This window comes from Pyxicephalus adspersus, chromosome 11, assembly GCF_032062135.1.
Source record: "Pyxicephalus adspersus chromosome 11, UCB_Pads_2.0, whole genome shotgun sequence".
Taxonomy (NCBI): domain Eukaryota; kingdom Metazoa; phylum Chordata; class Amphibia; order Anura; family Pyxicephalidae; genus Pyxicephalus; species Pyxicephalus adspersus.
In genome coordinates this window covers 34,075,652-34,099,232 of record NC_092868.1, presented here as the reverse complement: position 1 = coordinate 34,099,232, position 23,581 = coordinate 34,075,652, and the positions used below count along the sequence as shown (strand labels likewise).

At 37.8% G+C, this 23,581-nt stretch overlaps 1 protein-coding gene across 5 annotated transcripts in view; it reads left to right on the top strand.

Moving 5' to 3' along the window:
- The window catches only part of CADM1 (cell adhesion molecule 1), a 222,268-nt gene that overhangs the window by 144,576 nt on the left and 54,111 nt on the right, over window positions 1-23,581 (top strand). For all 5 annotated transcript variants that reach the window (XM_072426808.1, XM_072426806.1, XM_072426805.1 and 2 more), the window contains 2 exons: window positions 890-1,051; window positions 15,393-15,489. In XM_072426808.1, the coding sequence (XP_072282909.1) occupies window positions 890-1,051; window positions 15,393-15,489 (259 nt within the window). The remainder of the gene's footprint in view (window positions 1-889; window positions 1,052-15,392; window positions 15,490-23,581) is intronic.

Here is a 23,581-nt window from a genome sequence, read left to right as displayed (position 1 = left end):
ATTTTTTTGTCCAAATACATTATCTTTGGTTGGTTATTGTAATACATAATGCATTATGATATTTGTTTAGTGATAAAACAGAAACAAAGTAGTATTGCTGTTCAAATTTGGGCTGATTGTAAAGCAATTGTAAACTTTGGTTTGGCTGTGTTCACCCAACTAGTCCTCGACTCAGATAGATGTTTGAGCAACAATGGTTAATCATGATCAGTCCTTGTGATATAGGCAGGCTTTACTGTAAGGCTGATCTTATGCTGTATATTTTTTTTCCCACAATACAAATGGCTGGTGGAATTGAATATATACTGGTGTTTAATAGAATCTTACATCTTGATGTCCAATATGCTTGCTCTGAGATTTAGCAGATTTTCTATATGCACCTAGCTGTGTGATGCAGCAGCATAGCAATAAAGAATTATGCATTTATGTCAAAGGTTAAGTTTGACAGGATTTATTACAATGCTTCAAGCTCCATGTGATTCATCACTGAGAAGCATAAACGGCACAGACCTTAGAAGAGATTTAGCGTGTCAGTTTAGAACATGAAACAAAAAGATGGCTAGTTGCTTATTAAGGGAAGAGAGTGAGTCATTGCTCAGCAGTATGATTTTTCTATGCAGAAAAAAAAAGCAAATTGAGATTACCTATTAGATGGAGGAGCTCGCAACCAGGTCATTTTGACATTGCTTACAGTCGTAAAGGCAAACAAAACACTAGGACATGCATTTGACAAGACTGAGAAAATGACTCTGCAAAGTGCACTTAGTACATATGCCAGCAATAAGAGAACAAAAGGCTGCGGTGTTACTGCTGGAAATCGAAGTGATGAAAGTCGAATTCTAGAATGTGCCAATATACTAACCTTATGACTTGCATGGGATGTTCACAGGTGGTAAAACCGAAGTGGAGACCATGGACAACAAGATGTTTAGAGTACGCAGCCAGATATCGGTTACTGTTCTCCGCGAAGATGACGAAGTCCCTTTCGTGTGCATGGTTGACCATCCAGCCGTGAAGGACCTGGAGACTCGGCAGTACATTGAAGTACAATGTAAGTACTAGACGCTGGATTTAATTTGATATTTGGCTAAAATATGTGGCTGGAAAACCACACCAATGGCTTCAGTTCTCAATCTGGCATTGATTTTGTGCAGCCAGCAGTCCTTCCAGCTAAGCACATAGTTTCCTGTGTCTTTATTACCTGAATAGCAGCTTCTGGAAAATCAGCAAGGTGTGTTTCATGATCTAAAATCATCTACCTTGTAAATTCACTGCAGCCTGGCCTGGACAAATATGAAGCATGAGAGGAAGGTTGCATAGCACAAGCAACAAGTCCAACAGACAGTATAAAGTGTACAGGATCACTCCAAGATTTTACGAAACATAATTACCAAGCAAATTGTTAACCATAGCATAATGGTAGTGTTTGTCAGGCACATTGCCTGTTGCTGATTGATTTTACCTTTAGGGGCATTGATTATCTAAACCTGTTGTTATCCAATTTGTGTCACTGTTTAAAGATCTGAGGATGACTCAAGTTTGCATCCAAGTAAAAATGAAAATAGATGCTAGATATTTTAGAGTTTGGTTTGCGCATAGTAAGCCTCTCTGGGATTCTTTTGATGAGTGTAATAAAAAGTATAGAGAGACGTTAAATGTATTATCTATCTTTCCTGCTGCTAGTTATTACGCTGTGTTTCATGTTAGCCAATGCATAATAATGGTGAATCTGCCTCATCTGCTGCCATTACTGTGTTATTTCATCACAACAGACACATTGGGCCTGATTTATGAAAGCTCTCCAAGGCTGGAGAGAATACACTTTCATCAGTGAAGCTAGTGATCCAGCAAACCTGGAATGGAATTGGTCCAGGATTCAAAACGTTTGCTAGCAAATGATGTTTAAAAATCCATTCCATGTTTTCTGGATCACCCAGCCTCACTTCTGAAAGTGTATTCTCTCCAGCCTTGGAGAGCTTTTATAAATCAGGCCCACAGTGTAAGGACCTGCATGGACGGGCTTTGAGCTTGTGTCAATGACATCGATTTGGGATTCTCCTGGGATCATTCATTACCAGGTGCATTTGACCTGCTCCAAATAGGTTTTACATACTTATACATTTGTATGGCAATTCAAAACCTGCTAGAAGTCAGCTAAAGCCCAGCAGCACAATCCCTAAGAAGTATCCAGTAGCTTCATATGGGAAGAAAGATATGTTTTATGATTAGTGGTTGTGGATACTGACTTCATATCTTTGCATGGAACATAGATATTACCTTTACAGTGTACAGTACGGTATCAGAACCAGACACATCCCCTGTTACCCCGTATGGAGCAGCAGCTCTGGAATGATACTCCAGTATATTAGCAGAATTAACTTTGTTTATGTGTGTCAGCCAAGAATTACATAAGATCAACTTGAGGTTTATCTATAAACCGGGGGAAGTGTTATAACCCCTGTTAAGTGTTTGTCTGTCGCACTTTCTCCTAATGCTGGTGGTCATTATCACTGAGAACAAAGGTATAAGAAAATCCAAAATGTTAGTTTGCATGGGAAAAGAGGAAATCTTCTATGAGTAATGTTCAGAAGCCAACTGTTTAAGAAAGGTCTCCACATTTTTTAGAGATATCCTAAAACCCTCTGTTGGATCCCCAGGATGGGAAGTAAAAGGAGATTTCTCAAGGACACAAAATGCAAAATATAAACTACTATTATTTTCTGTATCTAAAAATTGAAAAATTACCTATACATACACTTTAGTTTAATAATATGAATATCCCCAACAATCTAGGAATGATGCAACATATATGGCCAAATAATTTTTTTGCTGTACATGGAATACTTATTGCCGCAGCAATAATAGCAGTTTGTTGCATTGTTTATTCTACTTGTTACCACTAGAGGGCATCAGCAACAGAACATAATGCATGCAAGTGTGCAGCCTAAATTACTAATGAGAAGACTTAAATAAAAGGCAACTTTTGGATGACTCTCTTCTCTTATCCTGTACATCCTGGTATACTGTTTATCCCATGTATACTGTTTAGATTCAACTACTCAGGAAAAATCCAGAACTGGAAACCTAAATCAGTGTAATATTTCTGCTTGTCCTTGAATGACTTTTCTTCTGTACCCATCACAGCCTTTGTGCTAGTTAAGCCCATGGTTGGATGTGACACACAGGCACTTTTCAATCCCTTTTTATTTGTCAAAAACAGAAAAAGTTGGCAGTCAGTTACAAATATATTTTTCAACAAATCTGTTTGGGAAGATACAGTAACTTTCCACAATGGAAAGAGCTCATTACTGCACTACCGCATGGCCTGATAGTAACAAGTGATGATTTAATTGGCAAGTTTCTGTTCCTAAAATGGAATAACGTAAAAGATAAATCCATAGATGACCATCTTAAAACAAAACGTTATATTTAAGCTTTGTTGAATAAATCAATGTGTGTTCACATATGCTTTTATCAGTAATCTGTATGTCCATACTTCATTTTCCTGTAAGACCCCAATTATCAGCCAGGGGTATGTGTAGTCCTTGGAGGACATCTGACAGGTTCAGGGATTTCCTTTACCTGTAAAGCAAGCCAAAAAAACACAAAAGCCCATGGCACACTAAAAATTCTATTGCTGGTGACAACATGTCAGCAAGAAAGTCTCTACGGGATCATTTTATGAAATGATGGTATAGTCTTATCATAGCTTACCTCTGCTTAACAACATTGAGCTCAACGCTCCTCTAGCTTGGGGACTCAAGTTACAACAATTAGGTTTTAAAATAGATTCTGAAAAAAAAAACAAGAGATGAGCCTGGTGTTTTGATCTGGTATAGCCAAGTGACTGGTCTCTCCTTCATATAGCATAAATTCCTTAAAAGTTCATTAACGTAAATCTGCATTACCACACAACTGAAAGATGAAGATCCACCGATTCTCTATCCTGTTTGGTTCGGCCAGACACCATAGAGAGTCTAAAGCAAAACAGCTTCTGCCATGTCAATTTTTCACAAAATTCATAACCATAATCATTTTTTAATAAGGACTTAAATTATTCATAATTTTTTAACAGGTACATTTTTACCTTCAACTAATAATCTTCTGACATGCATTTCAGTTACTTTACAGCAGAGCTAAACCCATGCTTCTCACCTATCCCTGTTCCACTTGAAGGTGCCGTCATCTTCCTTTTTTTCTTCTTCTTCCTTGTGATCCTTGGCCATCTTGAATGGACATACCAGGATGAGGTATTTCCCGGTCCTTTCACTCCTGCAAGGGAAGGCGGGATTGACAAATTTTCCTGGCAACCACCACTGATCATGAAGAGCTCAGGAAAATTTGACAGCTGAGTAGCAATCAGGCAGGTAAGAATGGTTATTGTAGAAGGGAATTCAGATGTTCCATTCTGCAATAACCATCTGCCTGATCACGTATTTTTCAAAGTGGAACTCTACCTTCACTTTCAAGATAGTTTTCACATTCCCACTGGCTCTGTACATTAGGTATATTGAGATTGCCTTTTCAATTATATGATGACCATGTATATATAATCACTAACTTTATATCTATTTGCTTGTAGCATTCAGATGGCACTCAAGTTGTCATTATTATTGTCATTATTATTGTTATTAATAAACAGTATTTAAATAGCCAACATATTAAGCAACGCTGTACAATAATTAGCTTTAGGTGTTAGCATATACTGTTCTTCTGGATCTAACTGCTGCTAGGATCTGGATCTACTGCTCTTCTGGATCTAACTATATCTGCAAATATCTAAATTCAGTGATATTATAAGGGTGTCAATAAGCAAACCATGTTGCTTTTAAACAGATTCAAAAGAGACATTTTTTTTTTCATTTTCTTACTATAGACTCCCAGATGGTTTACGGTTGATGGGACTGTGTGCCAATCCATTTGCTGCTGTAAACACGACTATTCATTATTCTTATGCAAAGCTCTGCAGCGTTTTTTCAGCTTTGTCAAACTGTTTCTGCACATTTTTATCATCAATAAATGAAAAATCATAACCACTCCTGAAATACTGGAGCCCAGTGTGTGCTTTTCCAGTATTCATAATAAATTAATAGCCATCTGTATGGTATGTACATTCAAGCACAATCTGCTAGGAGAGCTGCTGAAGTGCACAGCTTATTTCTGTATTAATGGTCAAATGGCCACAGTGTTTATGCAGCAGCACATTAACTGTGTGCGCTAGTAAGATTTATTGGCGTGTTACTGGTAACAATCGCAGGAAGGAAAAAGAAAATCATATTGTCGGAGTTGCAATAATATACGGGAGATCATTCTGTGGTATAAATGAACATGTAACAAGGGTAGAGATACATACTTCTACACATTCTTTGCAGCAAGACATGAATAGCGTAAAATAAAACCTCTCGCTGCTAAGCTCTTTTCACGGCCTGATATATAGTATAGGGATTGGCTCATGTGTGCCCACCATATAGATACACACAGATTACAATGAAGAAACCTGTGCACATTAATGATCTCAACATTCCGCACAATATTTTCCTTCTGGAAAGCATGCACGCAGGAATCCCACCTGGGACCCTCAAGCTTCTATGTGTATGCTCTCTAGAATAGGAGAGTTACCCTCAATATTCAAATGTTTTGCATTGTGAAAATATAACTAGCAGTTATTTTCCATATTTTAAAAATATGATCACGCAATGCTTCTATCAATGCAAAAGACATTTAAATTAAATATAATTATATTCATCTTGACTTTTTTCTGCTGAAATTTGCTTTGGCTCTGCTACCTTCTTGTTCAATCCTAATATTAGTCTTTGTTTGATGAGCAATTTCATTGACCAATACTATGGACTAATCTTAAAGGCACCTCTTTTTAATAAAACAGATTTTGTCTATTGATTAACAAACATGTAGCTTTTTATTGAAAGTCTCCTTATGAATTTTTCATCCTTAGCTTAAACAGAGTTGTCCAGGTTTTTGACAGTGAGGGCAGCAATGGTGTGCAGCATCCCAATCAATCCAAATCGCCTTTCCTGTACACCAATTCTTAAAATCTAATTTCTGATTGCTAATATGAGTTACTGCTTCTCATTCATTGCTTTATGTTTTATTAAATGAGCTTGTATATTGGATAATGTCACGAACAAACATGGTCTGTCTTCTCTTCTTCAAACCCTTTAAGTGCTTCACAGTTTTGATTTCATTAATAGGTAAAAGAAACTCACACATTCATCCTGTTTGCTGAAAATACTTCTTACATCTGTTTCATCAGTTAATAGTAAACTAGGAAGTGAATTTAAATTGCTAATGAGTAAAATATGGAGTATTAATTAGGTACCACAGCACTGCATGTACTTAGTATTAAATATTCAAGTGCTGCTGCATAGCTTTCAAGTATGAATAAGTGAAAATGCTGCAGGATGTTCCGAGTCACAGACTGGAATACCACAGCACAGACCTAGTCATAAATTCTAAAATACTGTAGAACATTGATATTCTATAACATGCACAACTTATAATAGAAAAAAGGTGTAAAACACAGAGGCCCAATGTCTAATATATAAATGCATATTACACTGCCATCCTATCTCCTTTGCATTAGATTTGCTGCCTTTTTAACAGTTGCTTTTCTCAAGTGCTGACTATCTCAGACGCACTTCCTTTATACTCCCGTAGAGGGCAGATTGATGCTACAGCTGAACTGGAGACTCGGGGCCAATACATTCCATGGGTAATTCTTCCTTTATTCGTTAATCATTAGCACAGTTAATGATTGTGTTATCTTATCATCTGAAAAATGAAGCCTTAGCGAGGCTATGAAAAAAAGCAGGTTGGGTATAATACATTACTATCGTCATTCGCTCAATTTTAATCTTGATTGTTGCATATTTTCTTCCTTTCATTCATTTATTAGTTAAAATGGTATTAAAATGCAGTCAGGGCAGCCAGCATTTGCCATAATGTGCCAGTATTTATAGCTTCCTGACAACTACGGCACATTTACCTCTGCATTCTCTCCACTTCTATCACTGCCATGTCTTCTCCACTTCTAGCTTTACCCCTTTGGTAGGCACTGATGATGTCACTTCTTTAGGTTCCATGCGTTCTTGCTTCGCCACTTTGTTAGTCACTGAAGATGGCACTTTTTCCTGGGTCCATTGAGTTAAAGCTTCAACCCTTTGGTTGGCACTGGTGTTGTCACTCTAACTGGGTTCCACATGGTATAGCTTTGCCCCTTTTGTTAGCACCAATGATGTCATATTTTCTGGGTCCCACGTTTATAGCTTGCCCCCTTGGCTGACACTGATAATGTCATTTGTTTGTGTCCCACATGTTATAGTTTTGCCCCTTTGGTAGGCACTGATGATGTCACTTCTGAGTCCCACATGTTATAGTTTTGCCCCTTTGGTTGGCACTGATGATGTCACTTCTTCTGGGTCCCTTGTGTTATAATTTTGCCCATTTGGTAAGCACAGATGATGTCATGTCTTCTGGGTCCCAGGTGTTAAAATTTGGCCCATTTGGTAGGCACTGATGAGGTCACTTCTTTTGGGTCCCACATTGTTTGGGGTTATATTTTCATGGTCTCTGTCTTCATTCCTGGCATCTGTGCCCCATACATCATAGTTTACAAGTCATTTTGTAGCAGCTAGTACCAAAAGATTCAATCTGTTGACATTTTTTGGCTTTCAAGTTAAATTCTGCTATAACGTATAGTTGAACTCCCACATAAATATGTCATTTATTGAAGATTACAGCTTTCTCTAAGTGGTGGCTGTGTTCGTTTATTTTTTAGGCTGACTACATTTTCTGTAAAACCTGTTGATCTTTCGGAATTCTAGCATTCATATAATTTCCTGTGTACTGAACTAAAATCCCAAATAGCCTTTCTAAGCTTTCCCAGCTATGTTCTGTAAACTACTTACCAACTCTCTATATGGGGGAGAAAAGAATAGATGTTTGTAGTCTAAATCTAGCGTGACATTTCCTATATAGATACATGGAAATAATGTGGCATCCCATTATTGCCACCCCTGCCATCTTGATAAATTTGAATTGGTACTGGTTTCAATACTTAAACATGCTGTGCAAGTGTTTTTTTAATTTATAGATTGTCCAAAAATGCTAAGTGCCTGTGTCAAGCTAATACTAATTCTTTAATTAGCTAACCCCCAAAAGCACCCAGTAAGTCAAGTCAGAATTCCTTATAAACAGTCTAAATAGTTTCTGTTTTTGCAGCTTTTCTTTTAAAATAGCGCTGGTATTTAACCAATAAAATATAGCTCACAGGTGTTGTGGGATTCAGAAAGCAATCAATATTCTGCAGTGATGGTTATTGTTTTAGAAATGTGCTTCCTTCTTGCTAAGATGAGAAAGATGTTCAGTCTGCCTTTCCCTTACAGTTCCTAGTAAGCACTGCCTTTCTGGAAATGTACAGTCTTTCGTGGTGTCCTGTAATTCAGGTGTGTTCACAGTTATTACCTGAAATGTGTCTTGTAGCTGGAAAGAAGTAAAGCCTGTGCAGAGCCCCTAAGCCGATGGGCTTCTGCCATAACCAGCAAGTAGTGAAGGGTGAAAACAACCGTTTGGCTTACATAGGTTGAAAAAAGACAGTCTTATAATAAGTATTGTCTTATAATTTGGTCTCCCACTGGATTGATTTACTCTTTACTCTGGTGGTCATCAGAAAATTAAATTTTTATAGTAGACACCTGAAGATAAGTAGATGGGAACCATGCCAACGAGGGCATCCATTCCAATGACTGATGTCCTAGAAGTGGATTTACTATCACTCTGGAGAAGTTTCCTTTTACATCCCCAGGAGCAATACACAGACAAAAAGATTTCCATGTCCAATAAAAACAGCTTTAGATAGAAACTATGCTTGTCTTAAAGTTTATCAGGTAGAACATGAAGATGGGGTAATATTTTCTTACTTCTAACTACTAGTACCATGGGAGCACTCCATGAACGCACACAGATCTGTAGACATTAAACAATGTGCACATCACCAGGTTGTATTTATTAGGTATAGGGTACTTAATAAAAACAAAAACTAAATAAATAAAAACATCCAGTTGGAGTCACCATGCAGTCACATTTTTGCAAATACATGTAGTAGGACATTGAGACTGACATAATAACATAGCTCCTTGTAATTGTACCCTAGCTATAGCTTATTTTAGAAAGGCAAAAATTACACGTAGAGATTATGTCACTGGACACTGGATTTCTGCTTCCAAAACGAAACAGGACATAAAGCTGACTTGACGCAAGCATCCCGAAATCATGAAAAGTTATTAGCAAAACCTCCAGGATTAAAGCCTTACCTACTTGTCATTGTCTAAATATAAAAAATGCTTGCTCAGCCTGCACAGTTCTTTGCTCTTACTTTGTTTAAAACCCAGTGCCCTCTTTCCTGTACATCTCAGAGCTGCTTATTCTTTTCCTCTATAATACCCCTAAATTGAAAGTATTGTGAAATAATGTCTTTGTAATTGGCAAACAGGAATGATCTGATCATCTTAAATTGGCAGGTACTGGAATTTCCAGCGACTCTTAATGTGTAATTCATTTATTCAAACTTAATGTCCATTAACATTTTGTGAGAGCTCGTTAGCTTTAATAATGCATTTCTACCTTTAGCTTCAGCCACCAAAAGCCAGATTTAGATCAAAGAAATGAGGCTCCATGAGATAATAAGACTTCCTTGGCTCCTGATGTCTCTGGCCTTTCTGCTGCCCTTCATGTCAGTGGCAGTATCGTAGAGAGTAGTGGTACTGGAATGAATCCAGTTCTGTGCATCTTAATGTGTGAAGAAATTCCTGCTGTATACTGTACTAAAGAAACAAAACCTGTAAAGTAACTCTGCATAAACACACTTTTTAAATTAAAAGGTGTACAAGTATAAAAGGCGTACATTCTAGCAGCCCAATAATATATGCTCAAATAGAAACCAATCCAAATATAAATAGTTATTTTCCTGAGAATATAAGAAACTGATAAAACTTCATTATAAACCTTGGGCACAAAATGTGGCTAACACTGCTAATATTCAAAACCATAATTATTAGAAATGCAAAAACATATGAATATATGTATCCATGATGTGTAAGTTTTAAAAGGGAAAAAAAATAAATCATAATTTTTATACATATTCATACATTAAATCTTAGTCTGGATATCTACCCCCCACCCCCCTTCCTTTTTACAGGTTTAAAGTATTTTGTATTTGTGGATTGGTTAAATTATCCTTTGTGCATTATTGTTGGCCACCAGTAGATGGTGCTGTGGACTCATGTAAAATACATTACAAACTCATGTCTCTAGTCATAGACATCAAGACTTTGTTACACACTTTACATAATGATGCAGCACCATCTACTGGTGTGACACATGTAAAAGGTTTTTTTATGGCATTTTGTGACCAAAAAAATTTTGGTTTATACTGTGGGTCACCAATGATCTTTTTGGCTATCTGTAAGGGTGTCATTCCTCCCACTGGCCAACAATGTAATATACATTCTTCCTACTGACCACTACACTAATATACTGTGATCTGTGGATATAGTAACTATAGTGGGGCATTATAATGAAGTGTTTTTTTACGCTGCGTTACAATTTCATGCGTTTATGTGAATAATAAAATGTATTATTCAATCAAAAATTATAGTAGGAGGTTTTCTAGGACCTGAAATGTATTTCAACTTATTGCATTTTTTTTGTCTGTTAGCATTGTGCGCAGGTATGGGGTAGACTTGCTTATCATTTTTTTAGGTTGAATATAACACTTACAGTAAAAAAGACTGTTTTATTCCAGTTTTTCTGTTTGTACTAGTCTTAAATATGTCCGCAATCAAACAGTGAAAAATTATGCAAAGTTCCCACCTTCCCTGTTGTGTCTGACAGCGGTCAAATAGTCAGAAAGTAGGGAAAAAAGAAAAAATGGGGGTGGGAAGAGGCGATAACCTCTGTCATCCCCCCTCCCTTTCTGTTTTGCACAACTAGTTATAGCTGTGCACCTCTCTGACAGTTCACCGGGAAGAAGGTTTTTGTAGGCAGTTGATGTATGATAGCATAGACAGCGCAATTAGGAAGGTTCTTCTGTGCCTATCGTAATTCATAATAATGTCCTTTGAAAAATGATGGAGGGCCAAAACTGCTACATTGCTCAGGGCTCCAATAGAAAGAATTACTTTTTATTATATACAGTCCAACTTGGATACAGTGGTATAGTAAAGATTTTTTGAACTATGCAGTGCATTCTGTTTTTTCTGTTTTGTACAGTCATCCAAGTCTCGTCAGCTCATCTCTTTTCCCTGTTTGTGTGACCTCCCCTGCTCTCTGTTGTCCTGTTCCCCTTGTTCGCTCTCCCCTGTTGTTCAAGGTCAGATTCAGATGGCAATGAGACTTTAAGCAGTAATGTGTCACTTTAGAGGGCAATGCTCCTGTGTCTGAATCTTCTCTGCTTGGTGTTCTGTGCCGCCCCTCCTCCATGTACTGCACAGAGCTGCATTGTGCACCCAAGCTGAGAACAGCCCATTACTGCCCTAGTGCACACACTGTATCTCGCCAATATATATGACACTCAGACGGATGTATCAGTGTGGAACATAGCACAGATCTATAGCTTCACCTCAGCATGAAGGCAAATGAGTTTCCTTCAGCCAGAGCAGCCTCAAGTATGAAACTCGGTCTGCAGAAATAGATTTTGTGTTGGTGTGATATCAGTCCAACCGGCTTGTGTATCCTCCCAGCCCGCACTTTACTCACTCTTGCTTCTCATCTTGATAGCTTCTTTGTATGTGTGTAGGATCCAGACCTGTACTACCAGATGGAAGGCAGAGACACGGCACAGCCACAAGGCTTTCTATAATAAGAGCTCATAACTTGGCAATCTACTAGGTTGTTACGGGTGTGAAGAGATCCTCCTTTAGTGCTCCTTCAATCCAGTAAGCCTTGCCAGCTGTAAACACAGCATGTTGAAGGTAGCAGTGCCATTCTCGCCAGGACAATAAAAAGTTCACAAAGCATCTCTAGATTCTTTCCTAGTACATTATTTTTTACAGGGCTTTTGACACAGGTGGCACGTTTATTTCTGTACAAGACCCTTGGCTTTCCCACATATCCCTAACACTCATTATCACCCCAACAGTCAACTATAATAACCCCTTACCTTAACACCTACTAAGTTAAAAATAACGCTTACACTGTATGCCAAGGCAAACCTAGAAAATAAATATATATTTAGTATTTCTTTGCAAAACGTGCATTGTCCCATGCTTTATACCTTTAAACAGACTGCTAGTATAGAAAAGAACTGTTGATGTGCCAAAATGAGTGTTCTACCTTGGGCATGGCTCTGAATTCCTATGCATGTGGTGTCCACACTGCCCTCTTCACTAATGATAGATTGCAGAGAACTCTGACCTCTTCGTATCCCCTCTCACCACCTTGTGCACTGGCAGAGGTGCCCAGGAGATTATCTGCTCTCAGAATTCTGGCAAAATCAACAGCTTTCTTTTACACTTATGCAGCAGATATAACTGGACACTTGCACTTTAACCCACAACCTACCACAGATCAACTCAAATCTCACACCTTTTTCTTTTTCTAGCCTGTCATACCACATGTTACCATTTTTACCTGATATTATTTTAGAAACATATTAAAATACCCTTTTTTCAGGTTAAAATAATTTATTGCTTTGTAATGAGCACCATATTTATCACAAGTGTCCTTATACAGACTTGTTGGGTTGGGAATTAGATTTAATCTCTGTTCCTCAATGAAACCGAAGCCCAGTCATCTTTTTCTTTATGAACGTGTTTTTGGATGGGGTTAAAGTTAACCAGTGCAGCTGTAAAAACCGTCCTAAGTTTTAAGAAGGAGAGCACACAGCTTGAACCAGCAAACTCAATGATTTGCAATTCCACAAGCCTATTACAGGAAGATAATAGCAATATGTATTGTGAGGCCGGCGGTTCTACTAGATAACTATCAGGATAAAGTTAAAACCATTGAGAAAGCTTTGTCAAGCAGAAAGTGTTGTTCTAGTTTGCTGGAATCTAAGTGGAAGTAACAATATACTTTGAAGACCTGTCATCTAATTCCTCTAGTTTCACTAGGTTTGTATCACATTTGGGATTTTTATAAAACATCAGCTGCCTTTGCATGTAATCTTCCTGCACCTCTGTTCCTACATATATTGTACTTCACACTTCCACATACTAATTTGCGGAGTGTCCCAACAGTATTATTTATGTATGCGAACATATGTCAAAACCAATAAGAGCACCAGTGTGATTCATAACTCTATTTCTTACTTTCCACAGTAGTCCCTTGTGCCACTTTTCAGCATGTTTTATTAAGAACGCTCAATACATCATTACAACTAGCAGTGGCCTGCTGGCGATAATAACATGGCTGTTTATTTAGGAGCTGTAATGGTTACATGATAACTGACCCAATCATACTCTTGTGGAAGAACATTCAGCTCCATTTTCTGATGACGAAAGATTTCCTACTGAGTTTGGAGACACTTTATTTATATTACTTGTCATAAGTACATACTAATCCTATTTACACTATTTAGAGTTTATTTTATACTTTCAGTACATTTATTTGCTTTCAATAGCAAAATCATACATTTCTATATATTTGTTACAGCATATTTTGTACTTCTTAAAAAAGCTAAATTCACCAAACACATCAAAACAAAGGTGTGCAACATCCTACAGTTTGTAGAAAGTAGCCACAGCCTGTGTAGAAAACTCTGCCCCATGCCAGCATGCTGCAGAGAATAACCTTTTCCCTGTTTGTGGAAGCTGTAGTTTCTCTGCAGAGGTGCTGCGTGGGACCTGCTGGGTCAGGTCTTCAGTTAAGCAAAGCTTCTGGTCCTGGAAGGGCATAGCAGCTTATTGGACCTTCACATAGAGACCACTCAGGGACAAATGTTCTTTTGAAACCATGCAATAAAAGGATCGATCTGAACAATCCTATCGATTTGTATTCATTCATACGCTACATACCTGTTGATAGATCGAATTATTTGATAGCATTGCAAACCTGAAAATTTTCTACAACCGACAATGTCTTAATGGTAGTGTTTCTCAACTAGGGTTCTGTAGAACCCTAGGTTTTCTCCAGGGGTTGCTAGGGGTTCCTTGGGCCAGAAGCCATTGGGACCTTTAGGATTAGTTACCACTACACCACCAATGATGAATCTGTAAAGGTGTCATTCTTTCCATGGCCTGTAATGTAAGAGACATTCTTCCCACCAACCATTGCACCAATGTGCTCTGAGATTGGGATATAGTGATCCTAACAGGTTACCTAAGATCCAAAAGGTATTTTAAGGGTTCTCCCATCTAAAAAAATGTAGAGAAAGACTGCTATTTGTGATTCAGTGTTCTCTGCAGCTTCAACAGATTCAAGACAACACTTGGATTGAGCTATACTTTGGAGTGTGTGTAGTAGGCTGAAATGAAAATGTCATCTTCACATCTCCTACTGCAGCAGCTGTAATAAGATCTTCAGTACACATTCATTCACATTATTGCCCAACCTCTCCTAATCTGTATTGCATACAATTAAATCTGAACTCCTGGCAGATATAAAAACCTCCAATAAATGCAGTTCTGTATAAGAAACAATAAATGTTATTTAAAATAGCTGCTATATAATTCCAAAGGGGACATAGGAACCTTTGGTCTTGAGTGTCAAATATTGATAAGGAGATATTTCCATAGCCTTAAGAAGTGCACTATGCAAAGTGTAACATATTGTGGCAGTGATTGGTTGGCATGGGGAAAGTTTGGGTGTTCCTAAAGACATGGATTATTGTGACACAACTCATTACACATTTTGCCATTCATTTCCTTTGCAGTTTTTATTATTTGGCATCTCAGAGCAGGAAAGAAAGTCACTGCTAAGGTCTGAGCAAAAAACCTTAAAATGCCCATTGTGTGTCACGGAGTGTGGCCCTTCTCTGATTGATGTTTTGAAGAGTCATCAGCTTGACACATCTGAAAATTACTAGGCATCTGTTATTGCATAGTATTCATCTTTATAAGCTTCTTGTACAGTAATACTCTCTACAGCTGCCATGCTTAACCAGGGTTTATTGGAACCCTAAGGTTCCTTCAAAGGTTTTTAGGGGTTCCTTGAGCTGTGGATGATTGACCCTACACTTGCATAATTCCTGAGCTAACGCCATTTGGCAGAGTCGACAGCATGGCACCAGAGTATTTAGGGTGGCTTTCAGACCACCACTGTAAGGGGAACATTCTTCCAGCTTGCCACTAATATAATGGGCAACCAACTGACATCCAATTACATATGTTTGTGACTATATATGACGATAGTAATTTTGTCCTTGTATATTCTTGCAGATAAACCAGTAGTGATGGTGTCGGTGAATTATCCACAAGGTCTGACGAGGGAAGGAGACGCCCTGGAATTAGTCTGCAGAGCCATTGGTAAACCCAGGTAAGTTATGAATAATTTACTGTGATAGAAATGTTTAGAATATAGGAATACTCTTCACATTGCTGAAACTTTGCTGCTATCCTAAACAAGATGGACATAAACCACCATACATGGGAAAGTATGAATGGAGATCTATGTGAGGTTATCATGAAACATTTATACAATCATGGTGAGAGCATATGTAAGCAGACACTTCATGTAGCGTAGTCAGATACAAAGATGTGTTGGTCACATTATTCTTCCATAACCCTTGACTCGAATTTTATTGTATATTTATAAGCAGCTGTCAAGCTGCAACATGTATAGATCACCTTTCTACCTCTATGTGTAGCTGACCTTGTGTGTCAGGGAAAAATGAAAAGAAGAAGCAGGTTATTATTGGAAATGTTTTTTTTCTATTTTAGGCACTTTTTACAGCAGTCCAACATCTGTTGTTATAATTATACCAATGACAGTTCTCAGTAAAGGACACAAACCAGAATTTAAGCCCATTTATATTAGGTGAACAAAGAATTCAGCGACATGTAACAGGCAGTGTCAGTTTGATTTTGTGCTGGCATTCATTTATAGAATGCTAGTATTCTTCATCGAAAGCCTCTCATTACATGCACTGTCAAACAAAATGAGCTAGCACCTCTGCCTGCGATTGGTCATGTTTCTGGATAAGCAGTTTGGTCGTGATTTGTGCAGATGTCATTGGATTAACTGGTTCATTCTCAAGTGGACTGTCTACTGATTTTAAAGGCAGCCTATACCACAGTTTACTGACAAATGGTAATAATTGGGATGCCTAAAGGCCTCAGAGAAAGGTTAGACTTTGTAGGCACGATTCACCCATGAATGATCGTTTTAGGATTTGGCAAAAAGTATGCATATTCGTATTATTAAAGCATTCCTGCTTAAAGAGACCCTGTCATTTGTTTCAATAAAAATATTCCCATAATATTGTATGTGCATTTAACTTTTTATGCATTTGCTTTACCCATAAAAGCCTCCCTTTCTGTACACATAAAGCCCTGACACTTCTGCTGGATGTTGCCATATTGGATGTTGGCAAACCCAGAGCTGCGAAGGGAAGGGTGAAGTAGCTGGGACAACACAATGAGTAATTATACATTGCCAGAAAAAAAGAAGGCTATACTATGTAAGGGGAGAAGGAGACTTGATTCATCAGATTTTACTAGAAAGGTTAAATGCATATTCCAAGAAAATTAAAAATGAAAACATGTGAAACACTAGATCTTCATGTGTTTTACAATTACATTTTTAAAATTGGTTGCATATCCTCTTTAATGCCATTCCTGTGTTGCCCTGTGGCTGGCATAATGGTAGTAGTTAGAACCTTTTTGTGCAACTTTTTTAAATGATATCCCTAATGAAATCGGCCAAGGAAGTCAATAGCGTTTAAATCTACCAAATAAAGAACTGTTAATTTTTCTCCATGGCTAACGTTATTGAACTTTTTAAATATGGCTGGTCAGACAGATTACAAATCTATACTAAGTGTGTCCTATCTTATTTCCCTGGTTGCATCCTGTGCGGTCCCTATCCCATACCAGTTTCGTAAAACAGGTTGGATCAGTTTATTACTTGTCAAGAGAAAGACTGTCCTTTTCATGTCTAGGGCAGCTTTAGGGTCCATCATTGCACTTTGTCTACAATGCATACCATCAACCTAAGTCAAAACCCCATTGACACAGGCCCTTAGGGTGACAGAATCTTTTTAAGAAAAATTTAGTTATTGGTCCTTCTCATTGTTACCCGCTGAGTTTGTCCTCTGTAGTGGATATTCTGTGCATGCAGCTATTGATCTCTTCATTTCCACTGTGCTGCATCAAAAACGTCTGCCAAGCTGGATGAAAGGGCATACAGAATTCCTGCCAGTGCTGAAGCAATGATGAGCAGATATACGATTTTATCACCAATTACCTATTTAGCGAGAGGTCTGGCAGTATATGGCTAGCGTTAGCACACGTGGCTGCTTTTATATAGACATTTAAACTGAATTCAAGGCAGTAAAAAAAGCCGAAATAATGCAGTACGGTATTTATTATTACATTATTGAAAGTATTTATAATAAATGCAAGCAATGTAAGTAACTGCATTTGACATGCCTCTTGCCATCCCCATGCAACAGAAACACATCATGAGTAGCCAACCAGTTTTGCTCATGTGCACACAATACCCATGCTGACACAAGAAAGAAGATTGACAAAGACATGAGGTCTATAGCGTTCTTTCTTCTCCTTTCACTGTCCAATTACAGTCTGGAGGAGGGACAAAATCTATAAGTGTTAGTTTACTGCAGCAGGCTATACAAACACACATATTTTTCCCATTTACATTATTTTTTCCCATGTCCATTTACTGCTAACTGCATACTGTGAGTTCAGACAACCAACCTATCTAGCCATTCCATGGCCTTTTGTATAGAGGTGCTGCAGACGTCTAAAGTCTCAGCTTATAAGACATTATCACTGGTACGCTAAACTTCCCCGCTGTGTATATAACAATAGAAAGCATATCCCGTACTGGAGCATGTGGTGACAAAGTCCATACAGCCAGATATTCAGGCGTGCTCTCATCTCTCCACAAAGAAGACAGTAGTAGAGCAGGAGGCAAGCAATAGGTGTCTGGATTTTACTGTGCGCTTCCCACAGGTTTTCTACCTTAAAGCTGAATCTTAATCTGCTAATGTCTTACAGTTTCTGCTACCCCCAAACAACATGCTAAGATTTTTTTTTCTTTTGAAATAAAAGCTTAATGCATTTATTATATTCAGTATTTTAGATTAAATTAGAATTATTGTAATTTCTAATTAGGAGATAAAGATTGTCTGTGCTCACAGGTTTCTGTACAGAGTGTCCAGAACACAACACTGCACCCTGGCTCAGTTCTCCTTCTAAGAGCTCTCATGCAGGTAGCAGGCTGGTACTTTGGAGGAGTTCTGCAAATATCAAAGTGTGTGTTTTTAATGCAAGTATCTGAATATGACATAATATCAGCATGTAGCAGTTCCTGTTCATCAGTGTCAGTGTAACACAACAACCAACCAATCGATTGTACTTCAATGCAAATAAAAAAAATGAAATATAAGCATTTTGATTAGAGAAGTAAGTAGCGTGTTGGAAAGTTCAGCTCATAAATTGGCTGCTTCTTTCACTCTCCAGTTACAGGCTGTGGGTGTGGAGAAGACCTGTAAGGCTAGGTACACACGTGCAATAATTGTTGTTGATCGTGAAAGATCCTTTCCAACTTTCCCAAGACTGCATGTTGCACCTACTAGATTGTAAGCTCTTCAGGGCAGGGTCCTCTCCTCCTGTATCACTGTCTGTATTAGTCTGTCATTTGCAATCCCTATTTAATGTACAGCGCTGCATAATATGTTGGCGCTATATAAATCCTGTTTAATAATAATAATAATAATAATAATGTTGCATGATTGAGGGCTGTACATACAGCGCCATTCTGCTCTATGAAGAGGAAAGGGGGTAATGACAGAGCGACACCCCACTCCGCTCTCTCCCCTCCACTTTCATAGTTTATCATCCGTGGATCCGCCAGATTCTTGTCCAATATCAGCTCTGAGGCCATTAACAGACGAAAATCATCTAATTTGTGTATATAGTCTTAGTGTACTTTAAATGCAGCAAAGAAAAAGGTCTGTTGCATGTGGCAGAGCTTTTGGAATCTCTCAACCCTTAGACAAAAATACAAATTCTTTTTATGTGCTTTATCGGTGTATGTATTTGTTTTTTTTAAATACATAATACATCTTTTTATGTACCTGTTTGCCCGGAGTTCAGCTTTAAATCCATAAATGTATTCTGTAACACTGGGCAGACACAACAATAGGATTGTTAGATATAACAATCTTTTCATAAATAAGTCATACTCTTTAGAAGTCAGCTCTTCCAAACGGTTGATTCAGCCAGCAAGCAAACTGTTTTCAGTTAAATTTGTGTTGTATCAGAGAATACAATGAAGTTCAACCAAATCAGTCTATTTTGTGCATCAAATTATTTTTTTAAATCATTGAATTTGTGATTGTTCTGTCTCATTTTCTTAACCAGTTGAATCATGGTGGGCAAAAAGCAAAGGCAATTAGTACTACCAATCAAAAATGATTGTTTATTGCACTGACTGATGTAAACTAAAAGCTGATTAGATGATGCTGTATGCTTTACTTATAAAATTCCATCATTTCTGGCATTATGTGTCTTTATTGGAAATAGGCAAAGTCACCCAAGTATGGATCTCCAGTTCACTGTGTGCGCATGTCAATAGGCTTCCAATGGAGGCTTTCTTGCCAAGGAAAATAATGTGTGGCATTCCAATTAAATCAGAACTAAACTCACCACTTCTCATTCCATTGCTGACATCCCCAACTTTACCTGGTTGTAGGTCCGGGTCTTCTGCCATCTGGATTGGCAAGGCTGGAATAACGAATCTTCCAGGCATTTACACAGGACTTCAATAATTCCTGGCAACAGCTATGCAGAGGTCGCACAGGGGGCTGCATAGTAACCAGTGATTAGGTGAGAAGAGGTGAGTTTAGTTGTTTTATGCAGAAGGGATATTGTGTTTCCCTCTGCAATAAATAACATAATAAATATGAGATTCTAATGTTAAAAACAGGCAGCTGACAACTACCATTCACAAAGCATTTGGCTGGGTGAACAACCAGCTGGGAGCCAGTTGTGATCTTGGCAACCACTTTCACATTCGAGGATAGTTATTTAGTATAAAAGTATATAAAACATTTGTGAGCAGCAGACACTTAAAGTTCACCACAAACCCAAGTTGTGAATGCACCCTTATTCCTTAATCGACTGCCATCATACCAGAAAGGAAAAAGTGTACTTGGCACTGTTGGATGTTCAGAAGAAGGAAACAAATCATTATTCTACCAGCTGTCTGATATATAAATAGTTTCATCTTTTCATGTCTCCAGGGGTCATTTCTCTTATTATATTTGATTAAATGATTCTTTTTCCTACCATCAGTTGCACCAAAAAAAGAGAACAAAAACCTTATCAAATTTTTATCCCTTTGTTTAGTAGGAACAGATAAAATCCCCACCCTTGCCATGACAATCTTATGTTTCTCTCTTAGTGCTTTGATTCCCAGATAAGATACTAATTATAGATAGGTGAATAAAATGTGCATTTGATGATAAATGTGTTGGAGTGCATTAAATAAAGGCTAGCCTTGTTTTTCTGTACAAAATGAAAGGATTGAACAAGAAATTATAGGACACAGATGAGCTCACAGTCTCTTTCCAAATAAGATTGCCCAGCTGGTGTTCTGGATGTTGCCCGTCACTTCTGTAGGGATGTCAAGCTTGGATGTAAAGGCCAGCATCTATTAATAGCCTTCAGTACCTTCATTTTATTGCCTTTTTAAACAGAGACTTTGAAAATTTGAGTATTTAGAAAACAGTATTTTATTAAAGCAGTGCAAAACGCAGCCGGTAATAGCATTATGCATTACCTTGTAACTACCAAGGATTTACAATAAAGTAGACCATTTAACAAATATTTTTTTTTAATCCTTATTTATTACCTGGTGGGGTTTCCATTTAAAATCTTGTTTTGGCATTATATGTTATAGAGTGACCATGCGTTGTTCTGCCCAGAGGGTTCTTCCAAGGGTTCCTCCAAAATTGCTCCAAATCAGCAATTTTCTGCTTCTCAAGTTAAAGTCACACCAATTATCTTTCTGTTGTATCTGTAAGGGTGACATGCCACTTGTCAGAAATGTAACTGACCCATAAACCACCACACAAAAATACTGTGTGCTGTGGACATAGCAATTCTGTTGTGGCAGGGGTTCTCTAGATACATGAAAGTTATTTCAAGGGTCCCCCCATGTTAAAAAGCTTGAGAAAAGGAGCTCTATTGAGTTGTTACACAGACATCAAGTGGAAATTATGAGACCTGTTGCCTCATTACAGATCACCACATTTTCATTTGTCTTTTATTCTGATTGACACATTTCTTCTTTTTTTGGTGATCTTTTTTTTATCGTTGTGATCAGTGATCCTCTATACAGTAATTAACTAGCAATCAGATGCTGCAGTCACACTAATTCTAGCGGTAATCAGTGGTGACACAAATCATTGTTTTCAGAAAATTGTGATCACTGCAAAAGGTACTGTTAGAGAAATAATTACTACTTTGGGCTACAAGAGGAACCATAAAGTGCTATAAGTCAGGCTGATCACTGAAAACATCATAGTTTTCAGCTGTTCCCCAACATTACAAAAGAGGCAAACAAAAAAATAATTATTTGTGTATTGACAATACCATTTTCTGGAAAACAGAACATTGACATATTTATAAATAGGCCCCCATAAGTGTTCATTGCTCATATGTGTTTTGCTGCTGTCAGGGTCAGCTCACCCTCACCATTGTCATGCAGCCATCACCAGACTGTATGTATGTAGAACCTAAACAAAGATACAGGATCATCCACAAAAAAGGATGAAAAATGACAAAAACAACATTTTCTAATCCATGGCAGTTGTTTTTTGATACAGAATGCTTAATCAAACTAAATGTCACCCAGTTAGTGTTTATATCTACTTTATTTAGTTATATCAGTGAAAGGGTGCTTTCTAGTTGCTATGGTTATTGCTCTTTGTGAATAGCGATTGGAACGTGCTCTACTTCCTTAACCACATATCCAGTAAAGCAAAGAACACACTGCATTTACACATAGTAACCGTTTAAATATTCTTGTTTTACTGATGTGCCCACAGCAGAAACATTATGGACACTAATGGTGAACCAACCTCAATAGCCCTCTGCTAAGTAAGATTGGAAAATATAATGCAGCTTCATTCACATGCTGCCAATGACTCCCTGTAGTGCATTTAATCTGTAGTGATGCTGAAATATGAGCATTATTGCTGTGCAGATTTGAGCATTAGTTATGCACATAACCTAGTGTTTATAAGGATGCTTCCTAGATGTAGACAGGCTCTGCCGTGTATTGCAACATTCTAATTACCAATGATTCAGGCAAACTCCATCCAAGGCTATGAGCAATTTAATAAACATTATATCGTTTGTCATTCGCAATCTAACATGGATTAAACAAGAGCATGATACTTCTTTTTTTTTAATTTGGTGTGCCGGTATATTCTGCCTCTGATGTAAAAACCATGGTCCTTTTGGTCAATTTGGTGTCCTTTTATTGTATAGAGTGTCCAAAACTGTAGTTTGTGCTGATTATTGTAATTAGCCTGGATTTACATCTTTAAATGCATACTATATAAATAAAAAAAAAAATGTAAGAAAAAAAATAAAATGATCAAAACCGTGGATAAAAAAAAACATTCAACTGTACTTTTAGTGTTACATCCCATGATAGGTTAAGATTTAGGTTAAGCACACATCAGCATTCATCATTTTGTCCACATTGCATGCTTTCCTATGTGGCATGCTATGGCTATGGAATTCCCTTTTTTAAAAATTAGAACTGACCCTCTAGAATGCATAAAAATGTCTCCGTGCTGCTGCAAGTAGAATGTGATGCTGATGATGTTTACTGTTCTCAATGTACATTACCCTTTTATTTTGGAAGCCCTAGTTCTAATTGCAATGGGTAAAAGTCCTAAAGCGAAACTAAACTGAAAAAAAAAAAAAAAATCACACCTTTAATTTCGCGGATTCCTTAATTCCTCATTCGTGCTGTAGAAGTCCTCAATGGATTCCCATGCTGCCCTGGAATTCTCCTTCATCCTTTTTGCTGTAACTTTTTCCTTTTTCTGGCTACATCACCTGATCTTGCACTACCCAGGCACGACCTTGGGTGACGTAGCTTGCTGTAAAGAGGGAAAAAAATACTGAGATCATTGCACATGTGTGAGATCAGTATCACTTTCCCTTTCCTTCTGCACATGCCTGAGATCGTGCATGCGCAGAAAAAGCAGTCAGAAGCCTCCCAAGATACATACATCATAGATCCCGGGAGGCTTCTGGCTGCTCTGCACATGCATATTTCTCTGCTCTCCGATTCAGTGTTGATCTCTTCAGCGATCAAGGCAGAATTGGAGGGTCTTCCCTTTTATGTAAAGTTAAAGTTT